Source organism: Panthera onca, chromosome B3, assembly GCF_046562875.1.
Source record: "Panthera onca isolate mPanOnc1 chromosome B3, mPanOnc1 haplotype 2, whole genome shotgun sequence".
Lineage (NCBI taxonomy): Eukaryota > Metazoa > Chordata > Mammalia > Carnivora > Felidae > Panthera > Panthera onca.
In genome coordinates, this window is record NC_138344.1 from 59,484,387 (window position 1) to 59,508,264 (window position 23,878).

General features: G+C 43.2%; 3 protein-coding genes across 6 annotated transcripts in view; 2 read left to right on the forward strand and 1 right to left on the reverse strand.

The window, feature by feature from the left end:
• The first annotated feature begins 168 nt into the window (after positions 1–168).
• On the forward strand, positions 169–5,515 carry SERINC4 (serine incorporator 4). The gene is made up of 12 exons (XM_060618729.3): positions 169–495; positions 980–1,156; positions 1,324–1,502; positions 1,970–2,049; positions 2,180–2,273; positions 2,530–2,741; positions 2,920–3,015; positions 3,115–3,241; positions 3,641–3,713; positions 4,150–4,198; positions 4,345–4,498; positions 4,682–5,515. Exons 1-12 carry the CDS (start codon positions 382–384, stop codon positions 4,875–4,877), a joined length of 1,551 nt encoding a protein of 516 aa, XP_060474712.1. The 5' UTR covers positions 169–381; the 3' UTR covers positions 4,878–5,515.
• A 311-nt stretch (positions 5,516–5,826) lies between these two features.
• Positions 5,827–7,639, reverse strand: SERF2 (small EDRK-rich factor 2). 2 transcript variants are annotated; one of them, XM_060618728.2, is made up of 3 exons: positions 7,505–7,639; positions 6,782–6,890; positions 5,827–6,187 (listed from the first exon to the last, which is right to left on the reverse strand). In XM_060618728.2, exons 1-3 carry the CDS (start codon positions 7,509–7,511, stop codon positions 5,902–5,904), a joined length of 402 nt encoding a protein of 133 aa, XP_060474711.1. In that variant the 5' UTR covers positions 7,512–7,639; the 3' UTR covers positions 5,827–5,901. The 2 variants fall into 2 exon arrangements, with proteins under 2 accessions (XP_060474711.1, XP_060474710.1); XM_060618727.2 differs by having other exon boundaries at positions 6,046–6,164; positions 7,505–7,638.
• A 113-nt stretch (positions 7,640–7,752) lies between these two features.
• The window catches only part of ELL3 (elongation factor for RNA polymerase II 3), a 38,702-nt gene continuing 22,576 nt past the window's right edge, over positions 7,753–23,878 (forward strand). The window contains exons 1-2 of one of the 3 annotated variants that reach the window (XM_081795881.1): positions 7,753–7,918; positions 20,308–20,429. In XM_081795881.1, coding sequence (XP_081652007.1) covers positions 7,830–7,918; positions 20,308–20,429 — 211 coding nt within the window. In that variant the 5' untranslated portion in view covers positions 7,753–7,829. The remainder of the gene's footprint in view (positions 7,919–20,307; positions 20,430–23,878) is intronic. The other 2 variants (XM_078448568.2, XM_060618722.3) reach the window with 2 other exon arrangements.

Below are 23,878 nucleotides of genomic sequence, written 5' to 3' on the forward strand. Positions count from 1 at the left end.
CTCCAGGACTTCCCAACCGACAGACATCCTTCTCTTCACCTAGATTCTACCCCCCTCAACCAACACCACCGCCCCCCTGCCCCACCCAAGTAATTCTGTCCAACCAGGATGGATACGCTCTAATCCTAAACCAATTAAGAATGCTAATCCACCAGAGGCCTGATTTGCAAACTGCTCCCTAATCTGGGGAGAACAGCCTGAGTGGCCAAAGGCCAGGGATAGAAGTAGCTTGAGAGAGACATTTGCATTTACCACATCCTGGAGGTCGGTGTTCTTTTCCTGATGTCTCTCCCCATTCTACCTTAAACTGGGTGACCACCCCTATGAAGACAAAAGAAAACTGCTTTCTCATCTACCTTCCATCTGGTGGACCTGGGTCTAATGCCTGGGACCACGATGGTGGGTGCAAAGGCGGTCACAGGCCCTAACACCTCCCTTCGCCGGACACAACGCACTGGAGTCAGCAGTGTCATGGTGAATCCTCCCTTCTATCAGGTGAGAGCGTACCTTGGAAGAGAGGTTCGGAAGGTCCCTAGAGCAAGAACTATCTGAAAAAAATGGAAGGGAACAGTGGCTGAAGCTGGGGAGGAAAACCCACAGGAGCCAATAAAGATGATAGGCCTTCCTTTACCCTCTGAGGCCTTTCCCTTTGCCCAGAGACTACTACCTATCCCTTCCACTTCCCAGTACCAGATCTATAGGTCTACAGAAAGGTGAGAGGCCAGGTGTGACTTAGGCTTTTAGGAAGGTCTGCTCAAGCCTGCATCAGCTCTTATGATGAAAGCTCTACTTGATGTCAGTTGAAGGCAATCCTAAATAGCTTGAAACGATTCTGAGAATTCCTGAGTAAAAGGAGAGAAGAAAAGGGAAAGGGAAATTTTGGAATTCAGCCTCTTGGGTTAACCTAATGCATACATTAATGTAAGCCTTTCCTCAGCAAATCTCCACCTTTCTGCCCTACATCTGCTCTGCCCCTCAGGTGTCTTGCTGTTGGCCTGCTCCCTGTACCTGCTGCTGCCATTCTAGATGGCCCCTTGTCACAGAGTCTACTGGTAGCCGCCTGATCTACATCCTCCTTCATGTGGGGGCCTCAGCAGTCTGCTGCCTTCTGCTGTCAAGGACAGTAGTGGAAAGGGTCTGGGGGAAGGCACATGGGGTAAGTGGGAGGGATCAGTTTGCAACATGAGAAAAAGGGAGAAACCCTCCATGGACAAAAGATTCAGATTGGGGGTAGGGGACAAGTGAATGGATACATCCATGAGAAGTAGGTACCTCTCTGTGTATGACGGGCCCTGACATTTCTCACATGGACTCTCCCTCCAGATCCAGATGCCCTCAGGGTTGTGTGCCCATCTGTTTGGCCACTCTCACTGCCCAGTGCTCAGTGGTTCTGGGGCTGTGTACCGAGTATGTGCGGGAACTGCCACCTTCCACCTGCTGCAGGCTGTGCTGCTAGTCCAGCTCCACTCCCCTACCAGCCTGCGGGCACAACTACACAATAGGTTTGTGTATATACACTTTGGGTGGGGTGAGGATGGGGAGGGAAGTAGACATAAGCTGAGTAAAGGAAATTTCAAGATGAAGTAACAGCAGTGTGAAAAATCCAAAAACAGATTTAAGTCTCTACTTCTGCCATACTTACTGTGTGACCATGAGCCACATACTTACCCTCCCTCCTTGAGTTTCTAGTTTCTAAAATGGAGATGACAATGGGGTTATTATAGGCAGACCCTTTATCAACTGTTGCAACATTGTCCAGACATTATTTAGGTATAAGAGTTAGAATTTGGAATAGGCTGTGATGGACCAGTTTCTAGGCCCTCTCACATGGGACTGCTTCCTCCTTTCCTATACTTAGTTGTCTCTTCTCTCCTCTTTCCTATAGTTTTGGTTTCTTCTTTGCCTTTCTCCATAGGCACTGTTCACTCTCCTTTGCCTTTTCTTGAGTCTTGTTTTGTCTCCTAACCAGCTTCTGGTTCCTCAAACTGCTGTTCCTGCTAGGTCTCTGTGCTATTGCCTTCTGCATCCCTGATGAGCATCTCTTCCCAGGTACCTTCCATCTCATATCCTAATTAGCAGGAGTAACCTGATAGTTTTTCTAAGAGAAAGAGAGGGTAGGAAGAAAACCAGAAGTAATGATATGAACAGCTACATTTTCCCACTGGTGCCCCACTTGTAGCCTGGCATTACATTGGCATCTGTGGAGGCTTCACATTCATCCTGCTGCAGTTGGTGCTTATCACAGCCTTTGCCCATTCCTGGAACAAAAACTGGTAAGGAGCACCTCTAAGCCCAAAGGTTCTTCTTGGGAAGGTTGTCTGACATTACTAGCCTCAGTGGGTTAGGTAAAGGGCATGACAGGTCAATGGTCCCATTAACTTCCCACTGAGCATTACCAAAAAGCTCAGAAATGTGATGACTCTGTGGGTTAGGTAGGATGAGTAATCACACCAGTGTTCCAGGAGAGGAGGAATAGTAATGGGTAAAAAGAAGTGGAGCCCCAAACCACTGCCCACATCCTACCCTTAGGCAGACAGGTGCAGCCCAAGACTGCCGCTGGTTCCTAGCTGTACTGCTGGCCTCCCTGGGATTCTACAGCATGGCAGGTGTGGCAACTGTGCTCCTGTTCCACCACTACACACATCCAGCTGGCTGCCTGCTCAACAAGATGCTGCTTAGTCTACACCTTTGTTTCTGTGGCCTCCTCTCCTTTCTCTCCATCGCTCCCTGCATCCGCCTCAGTGGGTACATGCCTTGCAACATTACAAATCTGGAAGACCTTTAGCATAGAAATATTCATTAGCCTCCCTAATCTTAGTCAATTGTCTACTTCCTCCAAAGGGTGGGCTATAGTGTAGATGGGGGCAGAGTGTAAATTACTACCCTGTAAACTAAAGCAATTATCTCCACTCTCCGCAGAGCAACCCCGTTCTGGCCTTCTACAGGCCTCTATCATCAGCTGCTATATCATGTACCTTACCTTCTCTGCACTGTCCAGCCGTCCTCCAGAGAGTGGTAAGAACCAGACCTGGACTCTCCATGCTAAAACCTTTTGTTCCTGCCAAATACTTAGTTCTTTGTTCTTACCACCTTTCTTCTGTTGCTCCTTCTCAGTTATCTTTGAAGGACAGAACCACACTCTGTGCCTGCCTGGCCTGAGTAAAATGGAATCACAAACACCATATACATCGCTGGCAGTGCTGAGTGCTGGCATCATGTATACTTGTGTGCTTTTCGCTTGGTGCGTAAAAGTATCAAGGGGAGAGGTAGGAGAGAAGGGAGGATATCCAGGACAGAGAAGGATGGTCAGGAGACTGTCTGGGATCATGGTTTATTTGAACTTGAAAGCAAGACAAGAGTGAGGAAAGTTCCCCATAAACAGAAACAGTTTCTAAGAATAGCACTTGTCAGATGATCTGTATGAGATGAAGGGGGCAGGGAGAATGACTTGAGAATTAAAAATATGTACAAAGATTTTTAGGGCCCTCACATGACGAGATTTATAAATCTTTATGGTGAACGGGCTCTGGGAATACAATACCCTCCTGAGAATTACCAACATGGACCAGCTAGCAATACAGTCTCAGGCAACTCTTGCTATTTGACTGGACCTGCTTGAGAACTGTCTCTTCTTTCTCAGCAATGAGGCTTCCTACCTGGCTGAGGTATTTGGGCCCTTGTGGATCATCAAGGTTTACAGCTATGAGTTCCAGGTGAGGATGGAGAGCTCAATATCCCCAATGCCCTTCCCCCCTCACACACAAAGACAAACACACACACACACCCTACCAGCCTCTACCCAGAATACTCAGATTCTAGCTGCTATTACCTTTTATTGAGTACCCACAATGTGCTAGGCACTGTGCTAGATACTTTACATTCATAATCTCTTTTAATTTAATCCTCACAACAACCCTGTGAGGTAGGTATTTGCTCCATTTTACAAATGGAGAAATTGAGGCACAAAAGGTTAAACATCTTACCAAAGTTTTCATAGCCAGTTATATGCTGGAGCTAGAATTTGAACCCAGATGTGCCTCCACTTTGTATACCAGCCTATCTTTTCAGAGAAGGGGGAGTTTTCTATATTAATACCCTCACATTCTTTCTTAAAAGTCATTCCAAAACATGTTGCCTTTTGTTTTACAGAAGCCCTCACTCTGTTTCTGCTGCCCTGAAACAGTGAAACCAGAGGAAGGTGAGTGTCCATAAGAATGTCCATTAGAACATGTAGATTTCTGCAGAGTGCCAAAGAGCCCTGGAGCGCCTTCACAAAAGAAACTGGGGGAGGAGGGAAGAAGTGTTTCAGTGGCACTGCTCCCAGCAGCCCTTCCCTCTCTCCAGGGCAGAGGGGTGGGGCTACCAGGCCAACTGACCAAGAGACCTCTCCAGCTCCTCCAGTGCAAGCCCAGCATTTCTCCTACAGCTATTCTGCCTTCCATTTTGTCTTCTTCCTTGCATCACTCTATGTCATGGTTACCCTTACCAACTGGTTCAGGTAGGATGGAAGTGGGCCTGGGCTATACTTCTGAAAAGCTATTTTAGGAAGAGCAACTTAAGGCCAGTCCTAAGGGTTCTCTGGAGACAAACATGGGTCTGCCATCATCTTTGGTGGGGAGGTAGGACAGGTCTAAAAGCTAAGGTCCTACATATTCTCTAACCAAAGACTTTGGTTCCACAGCTATGAGGGAGCAGAACTGGAAAAGACCTTCACCAAGGGTAGCTGGGCTACCTTCTGGGTCAAGGTTGCCTCATGCTGGGCCTGTGTACTCCTCTATCTTGGGCTGCTCCTGGCACCACTCTGTTGGTCCCCCACCCAGGACCTCCAGTCACCTACTTTCAGGCGACAATGCCATCGCATCAGTACTGCAAGATAACAAATATTCAGCTAGGTACTGTTAACAAACTGGGGGTTCCCTTGAGGTTGTACTCCTAGTTTTGACTGAGGAACTGTCCAGCGCAGCAGATACCTCAAGGACATAATGGGCAGTTATCTCCCTTTAGACTGAAGTCAGTACTATGTCTGAATAGGAGAAAAGTGGCCATACATACTCTAAATGCCATGGGCAGAGTATATGACTCACTGGAGCTACTGTTACATCTTTACCCCAGCTCAAGAACCTAACTCCCAAGTTAGCAGCTCAGGAACCACTGCTGATCCCAGCAGACAGTGTGGCACCAGCCCTTTCCTGGCTCTCAGCATGGAGATGGGGGCAGGGAAAGACCAAGGACTGAAGACTTACTTGGGTCTGCCCTTGGAGATAAAAAGGAAAATAAGCAAGCCCTGGGCCCAGGGAGATAAGCAGCCCAGAACAAACCAGGACACAGAAAGAAAGGAACAAAGACCACCCTAGGTTTTAATCCTGATCTTGAGGTCAAAGGAAGCAGGAAGACAAAAACCACCCTCAATCCTTGAAGAATGACAGAACAGAAGAGAATGTGAATACTAGAGAGCAGCAGGATTTGGGAGCCAACTATCAAGCAGGCGAACAAAATGAGGAAGAATGAGAAAGAGGGGCATAAACTTAGGTCTTGAAGCCTTCCTTCTTAGACCCTCAACTCCATCCTTGGGATGGTGTTCAAGGTCTGGGTGGGAACAAAAATCACAGAAAAGAAGTTCCTACGGTTCTTAGAGGATTCCTCTACCACATACCTGGAGTACTTGTCTGTTTGTTGTAGTATAATAAAGAATTTTTCTGTGATATTTCACTTAGTCTACGTATCTAAAACCTTTTAGAGTCTAAAGTTCTCTCCCCTTTTGGTGGGAAAGGGCAGCCATTCCTCCATCCCCATCCCCCCAAATCCCCAGTCAAACCAGGCGCTCAAGAAATTACAAAGCTACTTTTAATACTTTGGGGTGAGCCCCACAGGAATAAAAAACACTGGGAAGGGGTAACCCCCTCACCCCCAGGAGTGGCCCAGGGGGAGAGAGGCTACCTGAGGGGAAGGAAGCACAAAAGGGACCCGCTGCAGACTCAGGGCAAAGGGAATGCCATCGGTGCTGGGACCTGTGAGCACTACAGGAGAAAACGCGAGCGTGGTGGGACTGGCTCCAGGCACACAGGCGAAGGGCAAGAGGGTTGGACACGAAGCCACAAAGCTACTTGGGTTCCTCCTTCTTCTCGTTTGCCTTTTTCTGCTTCTGCTGCATGATCTCCGAGTCCCTAGGGGTAGAGATGATGGGGCACTGGGAGGTACCAGAGGGCAAAAAGGACAAGATGCAGGGGGATGAAGGGCACAAAGGATAAGATGGAAGTGGATGGGACAAAATTCAGCGTGTGCCTGCTGTATTCCCACCCTAGGAGAACAAGAGGAAGAGAGCTGAGGCTTAAAAGGCAATCAGTCTCTATCTGGCTGTTGCCTAAGGGGTCAGAAGTCTGGCCACACAGGCCCAAAGCTATTCTTTGCTGAGTACCACACCCAGCAACACCAGTGAGAAGGTTGGGAGAAGGGAGGAGAAACTCAACACCAAAGAGGGCCATAAGTACCGTGCTGTCATAACCACTACCGCATTTGAAATGTGAAGCTCCCTGCCCTTGCCCTTAAGGTCAGACTCAGGGGCACTCAGACATCAACCGAGGGCAGGCACCCGCCCCAGTCCCTTCCTGTCAGGCTGTGCTAACAATTTGGAGGGTGGGGAGGAAATAAAACCCTAGAGGAAGCAATGCACTCTGCCCCTCACTAGTTCAGATGCAAGCCCTGAGGTAGCTCTCTTTCCTGGTACAACCCTTGGTCTAGCCCAGGTCTCACCCGTTCCCTCCCCTCCCCTCCCTGGGGCTACCTCTGCTTGCGGGCGGCAGCAGAAAGCCCGTCATCTCGGCGCTTTCCCTTAACCGAGTCGCTCTGCTTTTTCATATTCTTCTGGCGGGCGAGCTCGCGCTGGTTACCGCCTAAAGAAAGAAGGTAAAAGGTGAGACGCGGGGGGCCTTTATGGCCACACACCGGCGACCCTCTTCCCTCACCAGGACACCAGCAGGGTCCCACGCTCATTCCCCAGCCCCAACACCGACCCATTTCGGGGCCTAGGCTGCTAAGTGGGGCGGGGAATGGGGGGGGGGGGGCGCTGGTGGCAAGGTGCCACGGGGCAGGTCAAATCGGGAGGGGGAAGGACGGCTCCGAGGAGTCCGCTCAAGGCGTGTTTCGAGTTTCGGGCGGCACCGAGGTCCAGGCTGCTAGTGTGTGCACAGTTTGGATCTCTGTGGGGGATGGGCTGCAATCTGGGGGACTCTGGGCCTATCACAGGGGCGCGGGGCTTTTCCCCACACCACGGGAGGTCGCGGAAGGCCTCTGCTTGACTGGGGCGAGAGGAGGGGGAGGGGGTTCTCAAGAAGTGGCGGTGGGCAAAAGGCCGATTTCCGGGCTCCGTGTAAGGGTCGCAAAAGAGCCCTGCCAGAAGAAGACCTCCCTGGGGAAGCCAAGAGGAGGTCAATGCCAAGATTCGGCAGTAGTGTTTAGGGTGGACGGGGAGAAAGGGGCAAGAGAGAGAGAGGGCCTCGGTGCTCACGGGTCATGGCGACGGCAGCGGCTCCGGCCTGCCTCCGTTGCGTCCCCTCGTTCTGTCCGACGTTGCAGGCCCCGCCCCCTTCTCCAAGCGTAACGAAGTCGTCCTTTCCTCCCCGCCCCTTCGAGCCCGGGCTCGGCCTCCCATTGGGCAAGGAGAAACACGTGGGGTTGCGGGCCACGCTCCGGCCCGGGCGGATGTGGGGCGGGGGTTCACAGGTCGAATGCGCTGCGTGGGGCGGGGCTTCCTGAGCGAGGCCTTGGGTCGGGCGGGGAGAAAGTAGGCCGGGTCACGTGGACAGGATGGGGGTGGAGGGGTGCGGCTGGCGATGTGGCGTTCCCGCGGGCTCGAGCACGTGACTTGGCAGAGTGACCTCATGCGGAAACGGTTTGGGACGCCGGCAAATTCGCCAGAAGGGTACGGTAGGGGACAGAGGCCGGGTGTTCTTGGGGGCCGAAATGGTTTAGTCTGTTTTGTATTACCAGGACTTTGGGACTAAATTTCGCCCTGTTAGGATTTATCCCCACCAACCACGTATTTAGACATGAATTGTTCACCTATAAGGTAAAATCAGGTAGAAACACAAGTTTCAGAAACCCCCTTCCAGCCACGTTGTACCCTCACCGCAAATCCCTCCAAGAGAAATTAGCAACCACATCCCGTGTGTCCTAAAACTTTGGTCCTATTCGTTTCCCACAAAAATATTAAATGTGAAGATGCAATAGCTTGGAAATGTTGGAGGACCCCCAAATCACAGACTATGGAGTAGGATCAGGGACTAAGAGATTGGGAAATGCGCAGACTGTGTCCTTTTCTCCCTCCGGATGTTTCCCCACTATACTACCTGCACCAGCCACATCTGGTTTGTAAGAGGCAATTGAATAGGGCAGGAAGCTTAGGTTTCCCATTAAATTCACTCTCCTTCCCAACTCCATTAATCTGTCTACAAGACTCCCCAACAGCCCTGAGGAATTCATTGGATAAAGAAATGATTAGGAAATACCACAGGAAAGGAATGTTTGTAAATTTTATTATTTGATTCTCTCCAGTTGGTGCCCATAGCAGAACCAAGTTAAGGCTGGAACTTCCAACTAGCTCCTCTTCCCCAGCACCCCCCCCCCAACATAGACCTGATGGGAAGGCAATAAACCTCTCAGTCAATGCCATCTTCACGATTTTTGCCATACCAAAGTATCACTGGAACTACTATTACTTAAGATTGTATCAATCTTAAAGGATATAAGTCAAATTTCGTATTCCTTTAGTAAATTTAAAATCAGTTTAACCTGACCACTAATGGAGAGTAACTATAAAAGTCAATACAATGAAAACGAAATGTATTCTCAAATTCTGCCAAAGTAAAATCATTGTGAAAGATAATGAGTGTGGCCTGCCCACTCTTGTTTTGTTAGTTTACTTATTTTGAGAGAGAGAGGGAGAGAACCCCAAGCAGGGTCCGTGCTGTGAGCACAGAGCCCAGTGTGGGGCTCAAACCCACAAGCTTTGAGGTCATGACCTAAGCTGAAATCAAGAGTTGGGCCCACAACCAACTGAGCCACCCAGGAGCCCCTGCCCTCTCTTTCTTAAAAAAGAGAAATTAACAAGTTTTTGGAGAGGTAACACAGACTTTAAAACTGAAGCTTTCTCTTGATACAGAGGACTAAAAATACTTTTTATATTTTCAGGGGTGCCTGGGTAACTCAGTGTAACTCAATTAAGCATTGGACTTTTTTAAAAACAATTTTTTAATGTTTATTTTACATTTTGAGAGAGAGCATGGGTGAACTAGCGCGGGGGTGGGGGGGGGGGCGGGCGGGCCAGAGAGAGAGGGAGACAGAGAATTCCAAGTAAAAGTCAGACACTTACTTAACCGACTGAGCCACCCAGGCACCCCAAGTGTTGTTGGACTCTTGATCTCAGCTCAAGTCTTGATCTCAGGGTCAGGATTTCAAGTCCTGTGTTGAGCTCTGCACTGGGCATGGAGCCTACTTAAAAGAAAAAAAACTATATATATAGTTTTTATATTTTTAATATTTAATGCTATGTTTCTATACTACCCCAAATTACTTTTCAGACCGCAAGTAGCATATTATCCCACCCTTTGGTACATACTAAATATACTCGATCAACATTGATGGCATATGTAACATACAAATCATATAAATCCTGACTCTGCTACTTACTGGATTTGATTTTAGACATTTATTTTCTCCATGCTTCAATTCCTTTCTGTGAAAAATGGGGATAATCTCTACCCCTTAGTGTTGTAAAAGAGATTAATGTAGATATAAAGGGTTTGGCTCCTTATAGGCATTCAGTTAATGTCTCTTCCATCTCCCTTCCTCAAGTCCTAAAACTTTCTCTCCTTTAAATTCCTCTAACCTTTCTGGGTACCCAGTCTCTGAAATGGCTGCTCATGACCCTCTCTCCTGGTATTTATATCTTTGTGTAGTCCTCTCCCACACTGAATCAGGGTTGGTCTCTGCGACCAATATGGCAGAAGCAATGGTATGTCACTTCTGATGCTAAATCATAAATGATCATTGTGGCTTCCACTTTCTTTCTCTTGGATCACTGGCTCTGGGGGAAGCCAGCTACCATTTCATGAGAGGCTTGTGTGGTGGAGAACTGAAGCTGCTGGCCAACAGCCAAGGGGGAGGAAAGATACCTCCATTTAAACTCATCACAGAGTTGAGAGGGAATAAATTAGACAGAATGAGGACCTATGGCTCTGAAACAGAGAAGGAGCTAAGGCAAGGTTTAGGGACCCCAGATATAAAGTAGGAAGATGAGGAAACTGACTGAAAGGCTGGAGACATCACCTACACAGCTACAACAGCAGTTTGAGCACAGTTCATAAGCAGAATTTGGGCTATCTGGCTTCCCAGCCTCAGGTTCCCAATGGAGCCAAGCCACTTGGGTCCCCTTGCGTGTAAAAGACCATAGAAACAGCCCCATGGGGAAAACTGAGCCACACTCTGAGTTAAAGAGTGTAGGATGAGGAAGCAAGTTCTCTTTGGCACCTGCTACCTCCTTATCAACTCCAGCAACTCAGGTGAGTGAGAGAGTAGAACAACCCTATATCCAGTCTCCTCTTATCAACTCACCCTACCCTATCCCCATGCCCAAGGGTCTATGTCTAGTCCTTTCAAAGCCTAGACTGGGTTGCCACACATCCAATCTAATTTTTCCAGGAGTTGCCCCAAAATTCACTCTCTCTCTCAACACATATTCATTGTGTTGTGCACCAACTATGTGCAAACTATTGTAGTAGTCATTAGGTATACAGTGATAAAAAAAAAAAACAACACACATAGACCTCTACACTCATGGAACATACAAACAGGAAACAGCATCTGTTTACACAGACACACACATATATATGTATATATATCACATATATGCAAATTGTGATAACTGCTTTGAAAGAAAAAAAAACACTCTATGCAAGGATGATATTCAAAATACTTAACAGGGTACACAGCATAAGCACTTACCCATCAAAATCTCAATGTAATCTAAATGAAGACGATCTGTAAATAATTCTACCTGTCCTGGTAAGAAATCATAGAACTGCTATTCCTGTAAAGGGAGTGTACCCATAGACCCTGTAGACCTTAACTTTGATTAGGGAAGTGAAGCTAGTGATATTTGAGCTGAGGAAAAAAGATATGGAGTCAGCCAGGCCAAGGGAAGAGAGGCAGAGAGAACATATCAGGAGAGGAGACAGCAGGTGTGAAGACCGTAAGGCCCTGCTCCCTCAGGCTAGCCCAGCAAGAGCCACAAGGTTAGGTAATAGGTAAGTCGCTAAAGTCTAGTGTGCAGGGTGGTGTGAAACTAGTTCAGGAAATAAGTAGGGCAATGGCATGATCTGAATTACTGTTAATACCACTACCAGCTAACACTAAGTGAGTGATTATTAAGTACATTAAGTGTACTTTTCTTTTTTGAGCCTCACAATAACCTTTTGAGATGTTATCCCCTTTCTACTGATTTAGAAACCTTGGCACAAGCAGGTTAAATAACTTTCCCAAGGAAATTCTGATCATAAAGATCGAGGTTGAGCATCTAACCTAGCCTGTGCCCTTCATCAGCAGGATATAAATTTTGAAGAGATCACTCTATGGGAGGAAAATGGATTAGAGCAGGTAAATGGAAATGGAGAGACCAGTCAGAAGGCTTCCATAGACGTCTGTAATGCTAGGCTTTATTTGGTAACAGATAACTGAAATGCAGTTCATATCAAATTTTAGCAAAAGGGGGAATTTATTGGATTACATAACCAAACTGGGGAAAGGGGTAGGGTGTGGCTGACTATAAGAGAAACTAAAACCAGTAACAGGGAATGCCTCCATGTCTCTTATCTCTGTTTTATCTTCTCAGACCCATATCCTTTGACAGGACAGGAAATGGCCACCCATGGTACCTACCCTCACATCTCACAGCTTGCCTAAGAGAGAAGGTCTTTAGTGTTTAAAGTCCCAGGATAGAGCTCTGATGGATAGTGGTCTTTAGTGTTTAAAGTCCCAGGATAGAGCTCCCTTGTGGTAGGGAGGTACATGTGGGGCAGGGTATAATGAGAGCAGCCCCGCCAGAAACAAATAATTAGTATGGGGAAAGAACAGATTTATCAGAGGAAGGGTGTTTGTTCCCCCTAAAAGGAAAATGCTAGACAGACAAAACAAAAGATGTCCATTACATGAAGGAAGAGAAGATAGCTACTTGAGCTGAAATGCTGGCATCAGAAATGGCAAAGTGTGCAGCTTCAAAATGTATTTTGGAGACTCAGTGAGAGAGAAAGATACTATTTACTCCTGAATTCATTCATTTCTTCATCACATATTAAGTGTACATCTATTATGTGCCAGAAACTTCTAGGCACTTAGTATATGGTTATTAACAAAACAGACTTGGTCTCTGATCTCATGAAATTAACACTTTATTGGAGAAGATTGACAAGTCACAAATAAAAATTTATATAAAAATTTATATAAAATTACAACTTGTGTTAAGTGCTAAAAGAGAAACAAAGGTTCAAGGATGAAAATTAAAGGGAGAGATCCAATTCTGTGGTGACATTTAAACTGAGGCCTGGAGCCAGTTGTAGGAAAAATAGAAGAGGGCTTCAGCAGTGTGGTTGAATCCCTAACATTTTTTACATCCCTCCTTTCTCAAGGAAAAGCAGTGAAGCTTTAGGAAATTTCCCCCTCCTCCCTATATTCCAAGAGCAGTCCAGAATGGCTACTTCAAAGTAAACTCATCCCTTTTAGTATTGATTGGCTTAGGAACCCAGACCAAGCCACTGTTTGCATAGTATTCACCCAGTGACTGTTATTTGTTCAGGAGTTAGCATGTGACCTAATTTGGGCTGATCAGCCCAAAGGGAAGGGCTTTTTTTGTTCTGTTGTGAGGGGAAGGACAGTGTTCTGTCTAACTGACTTGAACTGAAGAAGCACAGATCCCCTACTGCTCCTGATATGTAAGACCTTGAAGGGCCAGCCTTAGGTTGGAACAAAGTGAATGGTAGAAGGAATCTTGGTTCTTGATGATGTCCTTGGTTGGCTTGATATATCAACTGTAACATCTGTTTTACCTCTGAGCTTCTTGCTATGGGGAACCACCATATTTTTTCGTATAAGCTGTGTTAAGTCAGATTTCTGTTACTTCAACCACATACATGTTAATCAATACACAAACAACAGAAACAGCATATGCTTAGGCCCTGAGGTGGGGAAAAGCTTGGATAATTAGCTGAAGATAAGAAGTCACATAATGAAATGATCCAATCAGATTCTTAAAGTGCAACCAGCCCTGACCATGCATACCAAGTTTCCAGTCAGCTTTCTAGTGCCTTTCTTGTAGAGATGAGTGGATATACAAGGATCATCAAGGATTGGAGAAAACATTCAATATAAAAAGAGGACAAGACAAAACAGAAAATAAGGTCTCAGAGGATACAGAAACAATTGTATGTACAAAAGACAATGGGAAGGGAACTTGAATTAGTATCCTTTTTTTAAAAAAAATTTTTTTAATGTTTATTTATTTTTGAGACAGAGACAGAGCATGAACGGGGGAGGGTCAGAGAGAGAGGGAGACACAGAATCCGAAGCAGACTCCAGGCTCTGAGCTGTCAGCACAGAGCCTGACATGGGGCTCGAACCCACAGACCACAAGATCATGACCTGAGCAGAGGTCAGAAGCTCAACCAACTGAGCTACCCAGGTGCCCCTGAATTAGTATCCTTAAAGATGAAGAGGATATTGAACAAAAACGGGGGCTATAAAAAACATTCAGAGAAAAATAAAGAGCTTTTAGATATTAAAAATATGATAGCTGAGATTAAAAAAATAGAAGAGTTGGGGGCGCCTGTGTGGCTCAGTTGGTTGAGCATCCAACTTTGGCTCAGGTCATGCTCTCACGGTTTGTGGGTTCAAGCCCTGCATTGGGCTCTGTGCTGACAGCTCAGAGCCTGGAGCCTGTTTCAAATTCTTTGTCTCCCTCTCTCTCTGCCCCTCCCCCACTCGTGCTCTGTCTCCCTCTGTCTCAAAACTAAATAAACATTTAAAAAATTTAAAAAAAATAGAAGAGTTGGAAGGTAAAAGTTGAAAAAATGTTATAGAAATTTGGACAAAGGCACCTGGGTCGTTCAGTTAAGCATCCAACTTCGGTTCAAGTCACGATCTCACGGTTTGTGGGTTCGAGCCCACCATCAGGCTCCATGCTGACAGCGTGGAGCCTGCTTCAGATTCTGTGTCTCCCTCTCTCTCCCTCTTCCGCTCCCCCCACTCATGCTCTGTCTGTCTCTCTCCCTCAAAAATAAATAAACATTAAAAAAAATTGTTTTAGCAAAAGTAAAAGGCAACCAACAGAATGGGAGAAGATATTTGCAAATGACATATCAGATAAAGGGTTAGTATCCAAAATCTATAAAGAACTTATCAAACTCAACACCCAAAACACAAATAATCCAGTGAAGAAATGGGCAAAACACAGGAATAGACACTTCTCCAAAGAAGACATCCAGATGGCCAACCGACACATGAAAAAATGCTCAACATCACTCATCATCAGAGAAATACAAATCAAAACCACAATGAGATACAACCTTACACCTGTCAGAATGGCTAACGTTAACAACTCAGACAACAACAGATTTGGCGAGGATGTGAAGAAATAGGATCTCTGTTGCATTGTTGGTGGGAATGCAAACTGGTGCAGCTACTCTGGAAAACAGTATGGAGGTTCCTCAAAAAACTAAAAATAGAACTACCCTATGACCCAACAATTGCACTACTAGGCATTTATCCACGGGATTCAGGTGTGCTGTTTCAAAGGGACACATGCACCCCCATGTTTATAGTATCACTATCAACAATAGCCAAAGAATGGAAAGAGCCCAAATGTCCATCGATGGATGAATGGATAAAGAAAATGTGGTATATATATATACAATGGAGTATTACTCGGCAACTAAAAAGAATGAAATCTTGCCTTTTGGAACTACGTGGATGGAACTGGAGGATGTTATGCTAAGTGAAATTAGAGAAAGACAAAAGTCATATGACTTCACTTATATGAGGACTTTGAGAGACAAAACAGATGAACATAAGGGAAGGGAAACAAAAGTAATATAAAAACAGGGAGGGGGACAAAACAGAAGAGACTCATAAGTGGAGAACAAACTGAGGGTTACTGTAGGGGTTGTGGGAGGGAGGATGGGCTAAATGGGTAAGGGGCACTAAGGAATCTACTCCTGAAATCATTGTTGCACTATATGTTAACTAATTTGGATGTAAATTCTAAAAAAAAAAAAAAAAAAAAAAAAAAAAAAAAAAAAAATTAAATAAAAAAAAGTTTTTTTAAGTTACCTTCATTTTTAAAAATTCTCTTTTCTTTTTGCTGCTCTGTTTGGGTGAGTTCTATTGCTTTGCATTTTAGCTCGTTGACCCAACCTTCAGCTTTATCCAGTCTGCTCTGAACCCCTCTAGTGTATTTTTTAGTTCAATCATAGTACTCTTCAGCCCTGTAATTTCTGTTTGGTACTTTTTTTTAATCTTTTTTTTTTCTGGTTTTATTGAGATGTAATTGACATATCCAAATCTTTCCTTCTTTTTATTTATTTTATTTTATTTTTTATAAATTTTTCAACATTTATTTATTATTGAGAGACAGAGCATGAGTATGCGAGGGATAGAGAGAGGGGGAGACACAGAATCTGAAGCAGGTTCCAGGCTCTGAGCTGTCAGCACAGAGCCCAAGGAGGGACTCAAACTCACAAACCGCGAGATCATGAGCTGAGCCAAAGTCGGACGCTTTACCAACTGAGCCACCCAGGCGCCCCTCTTCTTCTTTTTAAAGTAAGCTCTGTGCCCAATATGGGGCTCAAACTCATGACTTTGAGATCAAGAGTTGCATGCTCTACTGATTGAGCCAGCCAGACACCCATATTTGGAACTTTCTTATATTTTCTGTCTCTTCATTGAGAACCTCTGTGTGGATAAACTGTGTTTATCCATTCTTCCCCCAAGTTCAGTGAGCATCTTTATGACCACTACTTAACACTCTTTCTCAGGTCGATTGCTTATCTCGGTTTCATTAATGTCTTTTTCTAATGTTTTGTTTTGTTCTTTCATTTGGAACATATTCCTGTCTCATTTTGACTGTTTGTTTCTCTGTATTAGGCAAATCACTTATCTCTCCCAGTCTTGAAGGAATAGCCTTGTGTAGGAGATGTCGTGTGGAACCCAGAAGCATAATCCCCTCTGACCACCAGAATGATGTGTATCTGCAGCATGCGGGTAGATGGGGCTGGTGCCCTCCTGTGATGCACAGCTGTCTGTGGCATGGGGTGGGCAGGATTGACATCTGGCTTGACCATGATTCACAGCTGCACTGGGTGTGCACGAGTGATCCCGTGTGATTTTTTTAAACTAAAAAGATGTTTTAACTGTGTAAAAATATACATAACTGAATTTAACATCTTCACTATCTGTAAGTGTACAGTTTCGTAGTGTTAAGTACATTTACATTGCTATGCACCCAAACTCCAGCACTCTTTTCTTTTTTCTTTTTAATTTTTTTAATGTTTATTTATTTTTGAGAGAGAGAGACAGAGCATGAGCAGGGGAAGGGCAGAGAGAGAGGGAGACACAGAATCCAGGCTCTGAGCTGTCAGCACAGAGCCCAACGCGGAGCTCGAACGCACAAACTGCAAGATCATGACCTGAGCCAAAGTCAGACACTTAACTGACTGAGCCACCCGGGTGCCCCAGAACTCTTTTCATCTTGCAAAACTGAAACTCTGTACTTATTGAACAACTCCCCATTTTTCCCTCCTTCCAGTCACTTGTAACCACCCTTTTCTGTTTCTATCAATTTGACTACTCTAGATACCTCATAAGTGGAATCATACGTATGCATCTTTTTTGTGAGTGACTTATTTCACTTAGAATAATGTCCTCAAGGTTTATCTATGTTGTAGCAGGTGTCAGGATTTCTTTCCTTTTTTTTTTTTTTAAATGTTTACTTATTTTTAACAGAGAAAGAGAGTGGTGAGAGCCGGGGAGGGGCAGAGAGAGAGGGAGACAGAGAGAGCTGACAGCACAGAGCCCAAACTCACAAACTGTGAGATCATGACCTGAGCTGAAATCAGACGTTTAACTGACTGAGCCACCCAGGTGCCCCAAGAATTTCTTTCCTTTTTAAGGCTGAATAAGATTCTATTTTATGTATATACCACATTTTCCTTGTCTGTTCATCTGTCAGTGGACACTTTGGTTGCTTCCACCTTTTGGCTATTGTGAATTAATGCTGCTATGAAAATGAGTGTACAATATCATGGGTGTATTTTCTAAAATGTACTTAAAAATATTATTCTGAGAAGCCATTTTTAGACTTTACTAGACTTCCATCGCACATAAAAATCCCAGTGAGTGGTCTGGCTCAGCTCAGCTGTGTCTAGAGCCTGTGTTTTTTCCACATTCATAAAGTCATGCCACATCAGCAGCCCATACTCTTGTACATCAGGAGTTTCTGCATTAAGGTATATGGAAGAGGGGGAAGAAGACATTTTCCAAATGTGCATGTAGCTCTGTTTCTATAGTCATTGTTTTAGTTTTCATCCTTCCTTACCCCCCATTCTTCTAATTACCACACGCTTTGGACTTGGGGATCCTGTCCAATGGACACAGGTATATTTCTCTCCTTCTTACCGGTTTTCTGGGCCTACAGCCCTCTGACTCGGACTGTCACTCTGCACTGAGAGGACTCACTTTACTGAGAATCATATGTTCTCCCAGGGTACAGACATTGCTGTATGGAGGGTATACTTTAATAGATGACCCCAGCACAAGACCTTGAAACCCTTGTTTGAGTCTAACAAGAGGAGGGCCATACATATTTTCCAGCAGGGTAGCAAGGAGTAATCTAGACTATATATTAGCTCTTTGCCTTTAACTTCTGCCCAAAGTGCTGAGGGAGAACTGGAAAGGGAACACTTGAAGGGAATAGATAAATTGATGGCTACAGTAGAGATGGTTGACAGGACTGTGCAGTAGTTGAGAGTTTCAGTAAGCAAGGAGTAGGCTAGAAGAAGTGGGAAGCAGAGAAGAAAATGGGAATTGGAAGGGGTTGTAGACTATCGGAGAAACTTGCTTATCCTCCCAGTGTCTCTCAAAGTAGAGAAGAAATAGAATTTACATATGAATAAAGCAAATGCAACTCAGCTGAACCAAGAGAGAAACAGAGGTATCTGGAGGAGGTGCTGTTCTGAGAACCTGGCTTTATAAAATGTTCATAGAGGTAGGTCGGACAGAGAGGATGTGTTCTGTGGAGGCAAGAAGCCATTAAGGAGCACCAGTGTTTGGGAATGAGACATTATCACCCAAACCAGGAGAAGCTCAAGGTGAAAGTGAAAAGTACCTCAGCTCCCCTCCTCAGGCATTTCCTCTCCATATTTAATGGCTTTTCCAGAATGGAGACCTCAACTGGTTCTGGGTCTTCCAGAAGTTAGAACCCACTTCCAATGCCAAGCTACCTTCCCTATGGGCATTACTTTAGCTAAGCTCTTTATGGATTCTTCTCCTTTCCTATGTATCCTAGTCTATGGATATGCTTCTGGAGGTTCTTCTTTTTTTCTTTCCTGTCAACACTTCTCTCAATCCAGACTTATTGCTCACTGGGAAGGGACACAGGTGGGGGAGATGCGTCTCTGACAGTTAGTGACATGTAAATGAAGAGTTCCAAAGAGATCAGTACCTAGACTCCTTCTCCTCTCTCCTCCTAGGCTATTTCATTTGAAACCATGGTTGGGCTTTTTTTAACATAGTATTTATTTGTTTTTATGGAAGTTATACATGAACATGCAAGTTCTATACAAGACATAATGAAGAATAGAACTGTAATCCCACTCATTTTCCAGCAGCTTAAAGGAGATTACAACTCATTTAGCTGTTTCTTCTGTCATTTGTTGCTTTTTCTAAATATCATGCCATTTCTGGATTTTTAACTTTCCAATATTAGCCACTGGCTTCTATTTAATTTTTATTTATTTATTTATTTATTTATTTATTGAGAGTGTGGGGCACAAGTGAATGAGGAACAGAGAGAGGGGGGAGAGAGGGAAAAAGAAGTGGGGATCACCCGAAGCAGGGTTTGTGCTCACCCGATGAGAGACTCTAGCTCACCTGATGTAGGGCTGGAGCTCACCAGATATGGGACTCAAACTCAAAAACTGTGAGATCACCACCTGAGCCAAAGTCAGATATTTAACTGACTGAGCCACCCAGGCGTCCCCTGATGTCTATTTTAAAAATGAAGACTTAACTCTCTCATCCTTTGCATAAATATGCATGTAAACTTTCTCTCTCTATCCTCCTAATGTAGTGTTATTTTAGTTAGGTCAAAATTGAATGTTTACATTTTATGAGTAAATTTTATTTACAGGCTGTTACAGTATACAGTATACTGTATATTTACAGTATACTGTTAACATTTCCTTTCTTGTGTGCTTCCCCTCAAAATTAATCTGTTTATATTTTTACTTGTTTACTTATTATCAATTCTCATACTGTCTTCTAGAAGTAGAAATCTCTCAATATATTTAAAAACAATCAGATAATTTATCAGTTTCCATTTTTTTTCTTATATATATGCCTCCAGAGCCTTTCATTGCTCTCTAAGCTGTTGCAAAGAAATCTTCCTGGAATCTCCCTTCACCAACAGTCTGAAGATTCCCTTCACTTATCTCTGTTGGATATTCTTTTCCTGGATCCTATGACTTTTTTTCTTGGTTTACTCCTCATTTTGGTAGAGTATGTCTTCAATATCTTGCTGAAAAGGGTGCATGGTATATAAGTATTTTTAGACTCTGTCTTTATTCTAGTCTTATACTTAGTTGATAGCTTGGCTGGGTGAAAAAATCTATGTTGTTATTTTTCTTCAAATATTTGGTAACACTGCTCCATTGTCTTCTGGCTTCCAGTGTTTCTGCTGACAAGTCTGAAGTCAATCTTATTCTTCATCCTTTCTATGTGATCTATGTTGTGTCTTAGAAGTCTTTAGGATTTTCTTTTTAACTCTAGTGTTCCAATATGTGGTGGTTTAGATCTGTTCTTATTCTTTGTGCTGGGCATTCAGTGAGTCCCCTTCATTTTTGTTTTACTTCTCATTCTGAAACGTATAATTCAGATGTTGGACCTCCCAAATAGATTCTCTAATTTTATTTTTTTCCTCTCCTATTCTACCACTAGTCCTTTTGCCCAATTATTATTATTATTTTTTTAATGTTTATTCCTTTTTCAGAGAGAGAGCATGAGCAGGGGAGGGGCAGAGAGAGAGAGCAGGATACAGAATCTGAAGCAGACTCCAGGCCCTGAGCTGTCAGCAGGGCGTGCAACTGAGCCATCCAGGTGCCCCCAAAATGAAGGTAAGTTAAGGAAGTTTTCAGACAACATCAAACAGAATGACATTTGCATAATAGGGGTCCCAGAAGAAGAAGAGAAAGAGAAAAAGCCTATAAACTTATTGAAAAGATAATCACTGAAAATTTACCTAATCTGGTGAAGGAAACAGACATACAAGTCCAGGAAACCCAGAGAGTCCCAACAAAGATAAACCCAGAGATATCTACACCAAGATATATTATAATTAAAATGGCAAAAGTTAAACAGAGAATCGTAAAAACAGCAAGAGGAAAACAACTTATTACATACAAAGGAAACTCCATAAAGCTATCAGCAGATTTTTCAGCAGAAACTTCACAAGCCAGAAGAGAATGGCTTGGCATATTCAAAATACTACAAGGATAAAACTTCCAACCAACAGTTCTCTACCTATCAAGGTTATCATTGAGAATTGAAGGAAAGATTAAGAGTTTTCCAGTAAGCAAAAGCTAAAGGGATACATCACCACTAAACTGGTCTTACAAGAAATGTTAAAGAGACTTCTCGAACTGAAAAGAAATGGCACTAATCAATAATAAGACAATATGCAAAAGTAAAAATCCCTGGAAAAGGTAGATATATAGCAAAAGTAGTGGATCAATCACTTATAAAGCAAGTATGATGTTAAAAAGACAAAAACAATAAATTTAAAACTATATTACTTAGTTAAGAGATGCATAAAATAAAAAGATGTAAAATGTGACATCAAAAATATAAAATGTGGGGTGAGGGGACAAAGAAAATGTAGTTTGGAAATGTGTTCAAAATTAAAGTAGATGAATCGATAAAAAAACAAAATCCAAGTGTATGCTGTCTACAAGAGACTCACTTCAGAAGTAAGGATATAGACTGAAAATGAAGGTATGGAGAAAGATGTCCCATGTAAATGGAAGTGGGGAAAAAAAATAAAGCCAGGGTAGCAATACTCATAGCAGACAAAATAGACCTTAAAACAATGACTGCAATTATAGACAAAGAAAGACATTACATAATGATAAAGGTGTCAATCCAACAAGAAGACATACACTTATAAATGTATATGTACCCAACATAGAAGAACCAAGATATATAAAGCAAATATTAATGGACCTAAAGGGAAAAATTGACAGTAATATAATAACATAAGGGACTTTACCACCCCACTTACATCAATGGATAGATTATCCAAGCAGAAAATTAATAAGAAAACATTGGCCCTAAGCAACACACTAGACCAGTTGGATTTAATAGATAGACACACAACATTCCATCCAAAAGCACAGAATACACATTCTTAAGTGAACATGGAACAATCTACAGGATAGATCACGTTACGCCACAAAATTCAAGAAGACTGAAATCCTATCAAGCATCTTCTCTGACTACAATGGTATGAAATTAGAAATCAATTGCCAGGAGTAAACTGGAAAAACCATTAAAATGTGGAGATTAAACAACATGCTAATGAACAACCAATGGGTTATTAACAAAATCAAACAAGAAATTAAAAAATACCTAGAGACAAATGAAAACAGAAATACAACACGTCAAAATTTGGGGGGGGTGCAGCAAAACTATACTAAGAGGGAAGATCATAGCAATACAGGTCTACTTCAAGAAATAAGAAAAATATCAAATAAACAATTTAACTTTACACCTAAAGGAGACAGAAAAAGAATAAAGGAAGCCCAATGTCAGTAGAAGGAAGGAAATATTGAAGATCAGGGTGGAAGTAAAGACTAAAAAAAGATGAAGAAAGAAAAGATCAATGAAACTAAGAGCTCTGAAAAGATAAATATAGTTGACAAATCTTTAGCTAGGCTAATGGAGAAAAAAGAGCTCTAATAAAATAAAATTAAAGAGGGTTGCCTGAGTGGCTCAATATGTTAGGCATCTGACTCTTGATTTCAGCTTGAGTTGTGATCTCACGATTCATGGGTTCAAGCCCCACATCAGGCTCTGCACTGACAGTGTGGAGACTGCTTGGGATTCTCTCTCTCCCTCTGTCTCTACCCCTCTTGTCCATGCTCACACTCTCTCTCAGTGCAGCGGGGCTCTGCATTGACAGTGCGGGACCTGTTTGGAATTCTCTCTCTTTCCCTCTCTCTGCCCACCCCCCTCACATGTGGGCTCTCTCTCTCTCTCAAAATAAATAAACTTAAAAACTTTAAAACAAATAAATAAAAATTTAAAAATCAGAAATTAAAAAGAGGTTACAACTGACAAAACAAATACAGAGGATCACAGGAACAACTATATGCCAGCAAATGGAACAACAGAAAAAATGGATAAATTCCTAGAATATACATTCTTCCTAAACTGATCCATGTAGAAATAGAAAATCTGAATAGACTGATTACTAATAAAGAGATTGAATCAGTAATCAAAAACCTCCCAACAAATAAAGTCCAGGACCAGATGGCTTCATTGGCGAATTCTACCAAACAAGAAAAATTTAATACCTATCCTTCTCAGCCTCCTCCAAAGAAATCAAAGAGGAGGGAACATTTCTAAACTAATTTTATGAGGGAAGCATTACCTTGATACCAAAATCAGACAAGCACCCCCCCCCCCACACACACACACCTTAGAGGCCAATATCATTGGTGAGCACAGATATAAAAATTCTCAACAAAATATTAGCAAACTGAATTGAAAAGGATCATATACCATGATCAAGTGGAATTTATTCCAGGGATGCAAAGATAGTTCAACATCCATAAATCAATCAACATGATACATCACATTAACAAAGTGAAGGATAAAAATCATATGATCATCTCAATAGGTGCAGAAAAGTCATTTGAAAAATCCAGCATCCATTTATAATAACCCTCCACAAAGACAGTTTAGAGGGAATGTATGTAAACATAATAAAGGTCATACATGACAAGTCAACAGTTAATATGTTGGAAAGCTGAAAGCTTTTCCTCTAAGAACAGGAACAAGGCAAGGATGTACACTCTTGCCACTTTTATTCAACATAGTATTGGAAGTCCTAGACACAGTAATTAGGCAAGAACAAGAAATAAAAGGCATCCAAATGAGAAAGGAAGTAGTAAAACTATCATTACTTATAGATGACATGAGTCATATATAAAATACCCAAAAGATTCCACCAATAAAGTGTTAGGATAAATGACTTAAGTAACAGGATACAAAATCAAGCAAAAATCCATAGTGTTTCTATATACTAATAGTGAATTATCAGAAAGAAATTAAGAAAACAGTCCCATTTACAATTGCATCAAAAATAATAAAATAGGGGTCCCTGGGTGGCTCAACTGGCTCAGTTAAGTGTCTGACTTCAGGTCAGGTTTGTGGGTTCCAGCCCTGCATCAGGCTCTGTGCTGACAGCTCAGATCCTGGAGCCTGCTTTGGATTCTGTGTGTGTGTCTCTCTCTGCCCCTGCCCCACTCGCGCTCTGCCTCTGTCTCAAATAAAACATTTTTTT

Bases quoted from the DNA above. Each gene is read 5' to 3' on its own strand.
- SERINC4 (XM_060618729.3), top strand. From the start codon at position 382: ATGCCTGGGACCACGATGGTGGGTGCAAAGGCGGTCACAGGCCCTAAC. The intron at 2,050-2,179 runs GTACCTTCCATC...CCCCACTTGTAG, and splicing joins TGATGAGCATCTCTTCCCAG to CCTGGCATTACATTGGCATC. The intron at 3,714-4,149 runs GTGAGGATGGAG...TTTGTTTTACAG, and splicing joins TTTACAGCTATGAGTTCCAG to AAGCCCTCACTCTGTTTCTG.
- SERF2 (XM_060618728.2), bottom strand. The intron at 6,188-6,781 runs GTAGCCCCAGGG...GGTACCTCCCAG, and splicing joins GCTGCCGCCCGCAAGCAGAG to TGCCCCATCATCTCTACCCC.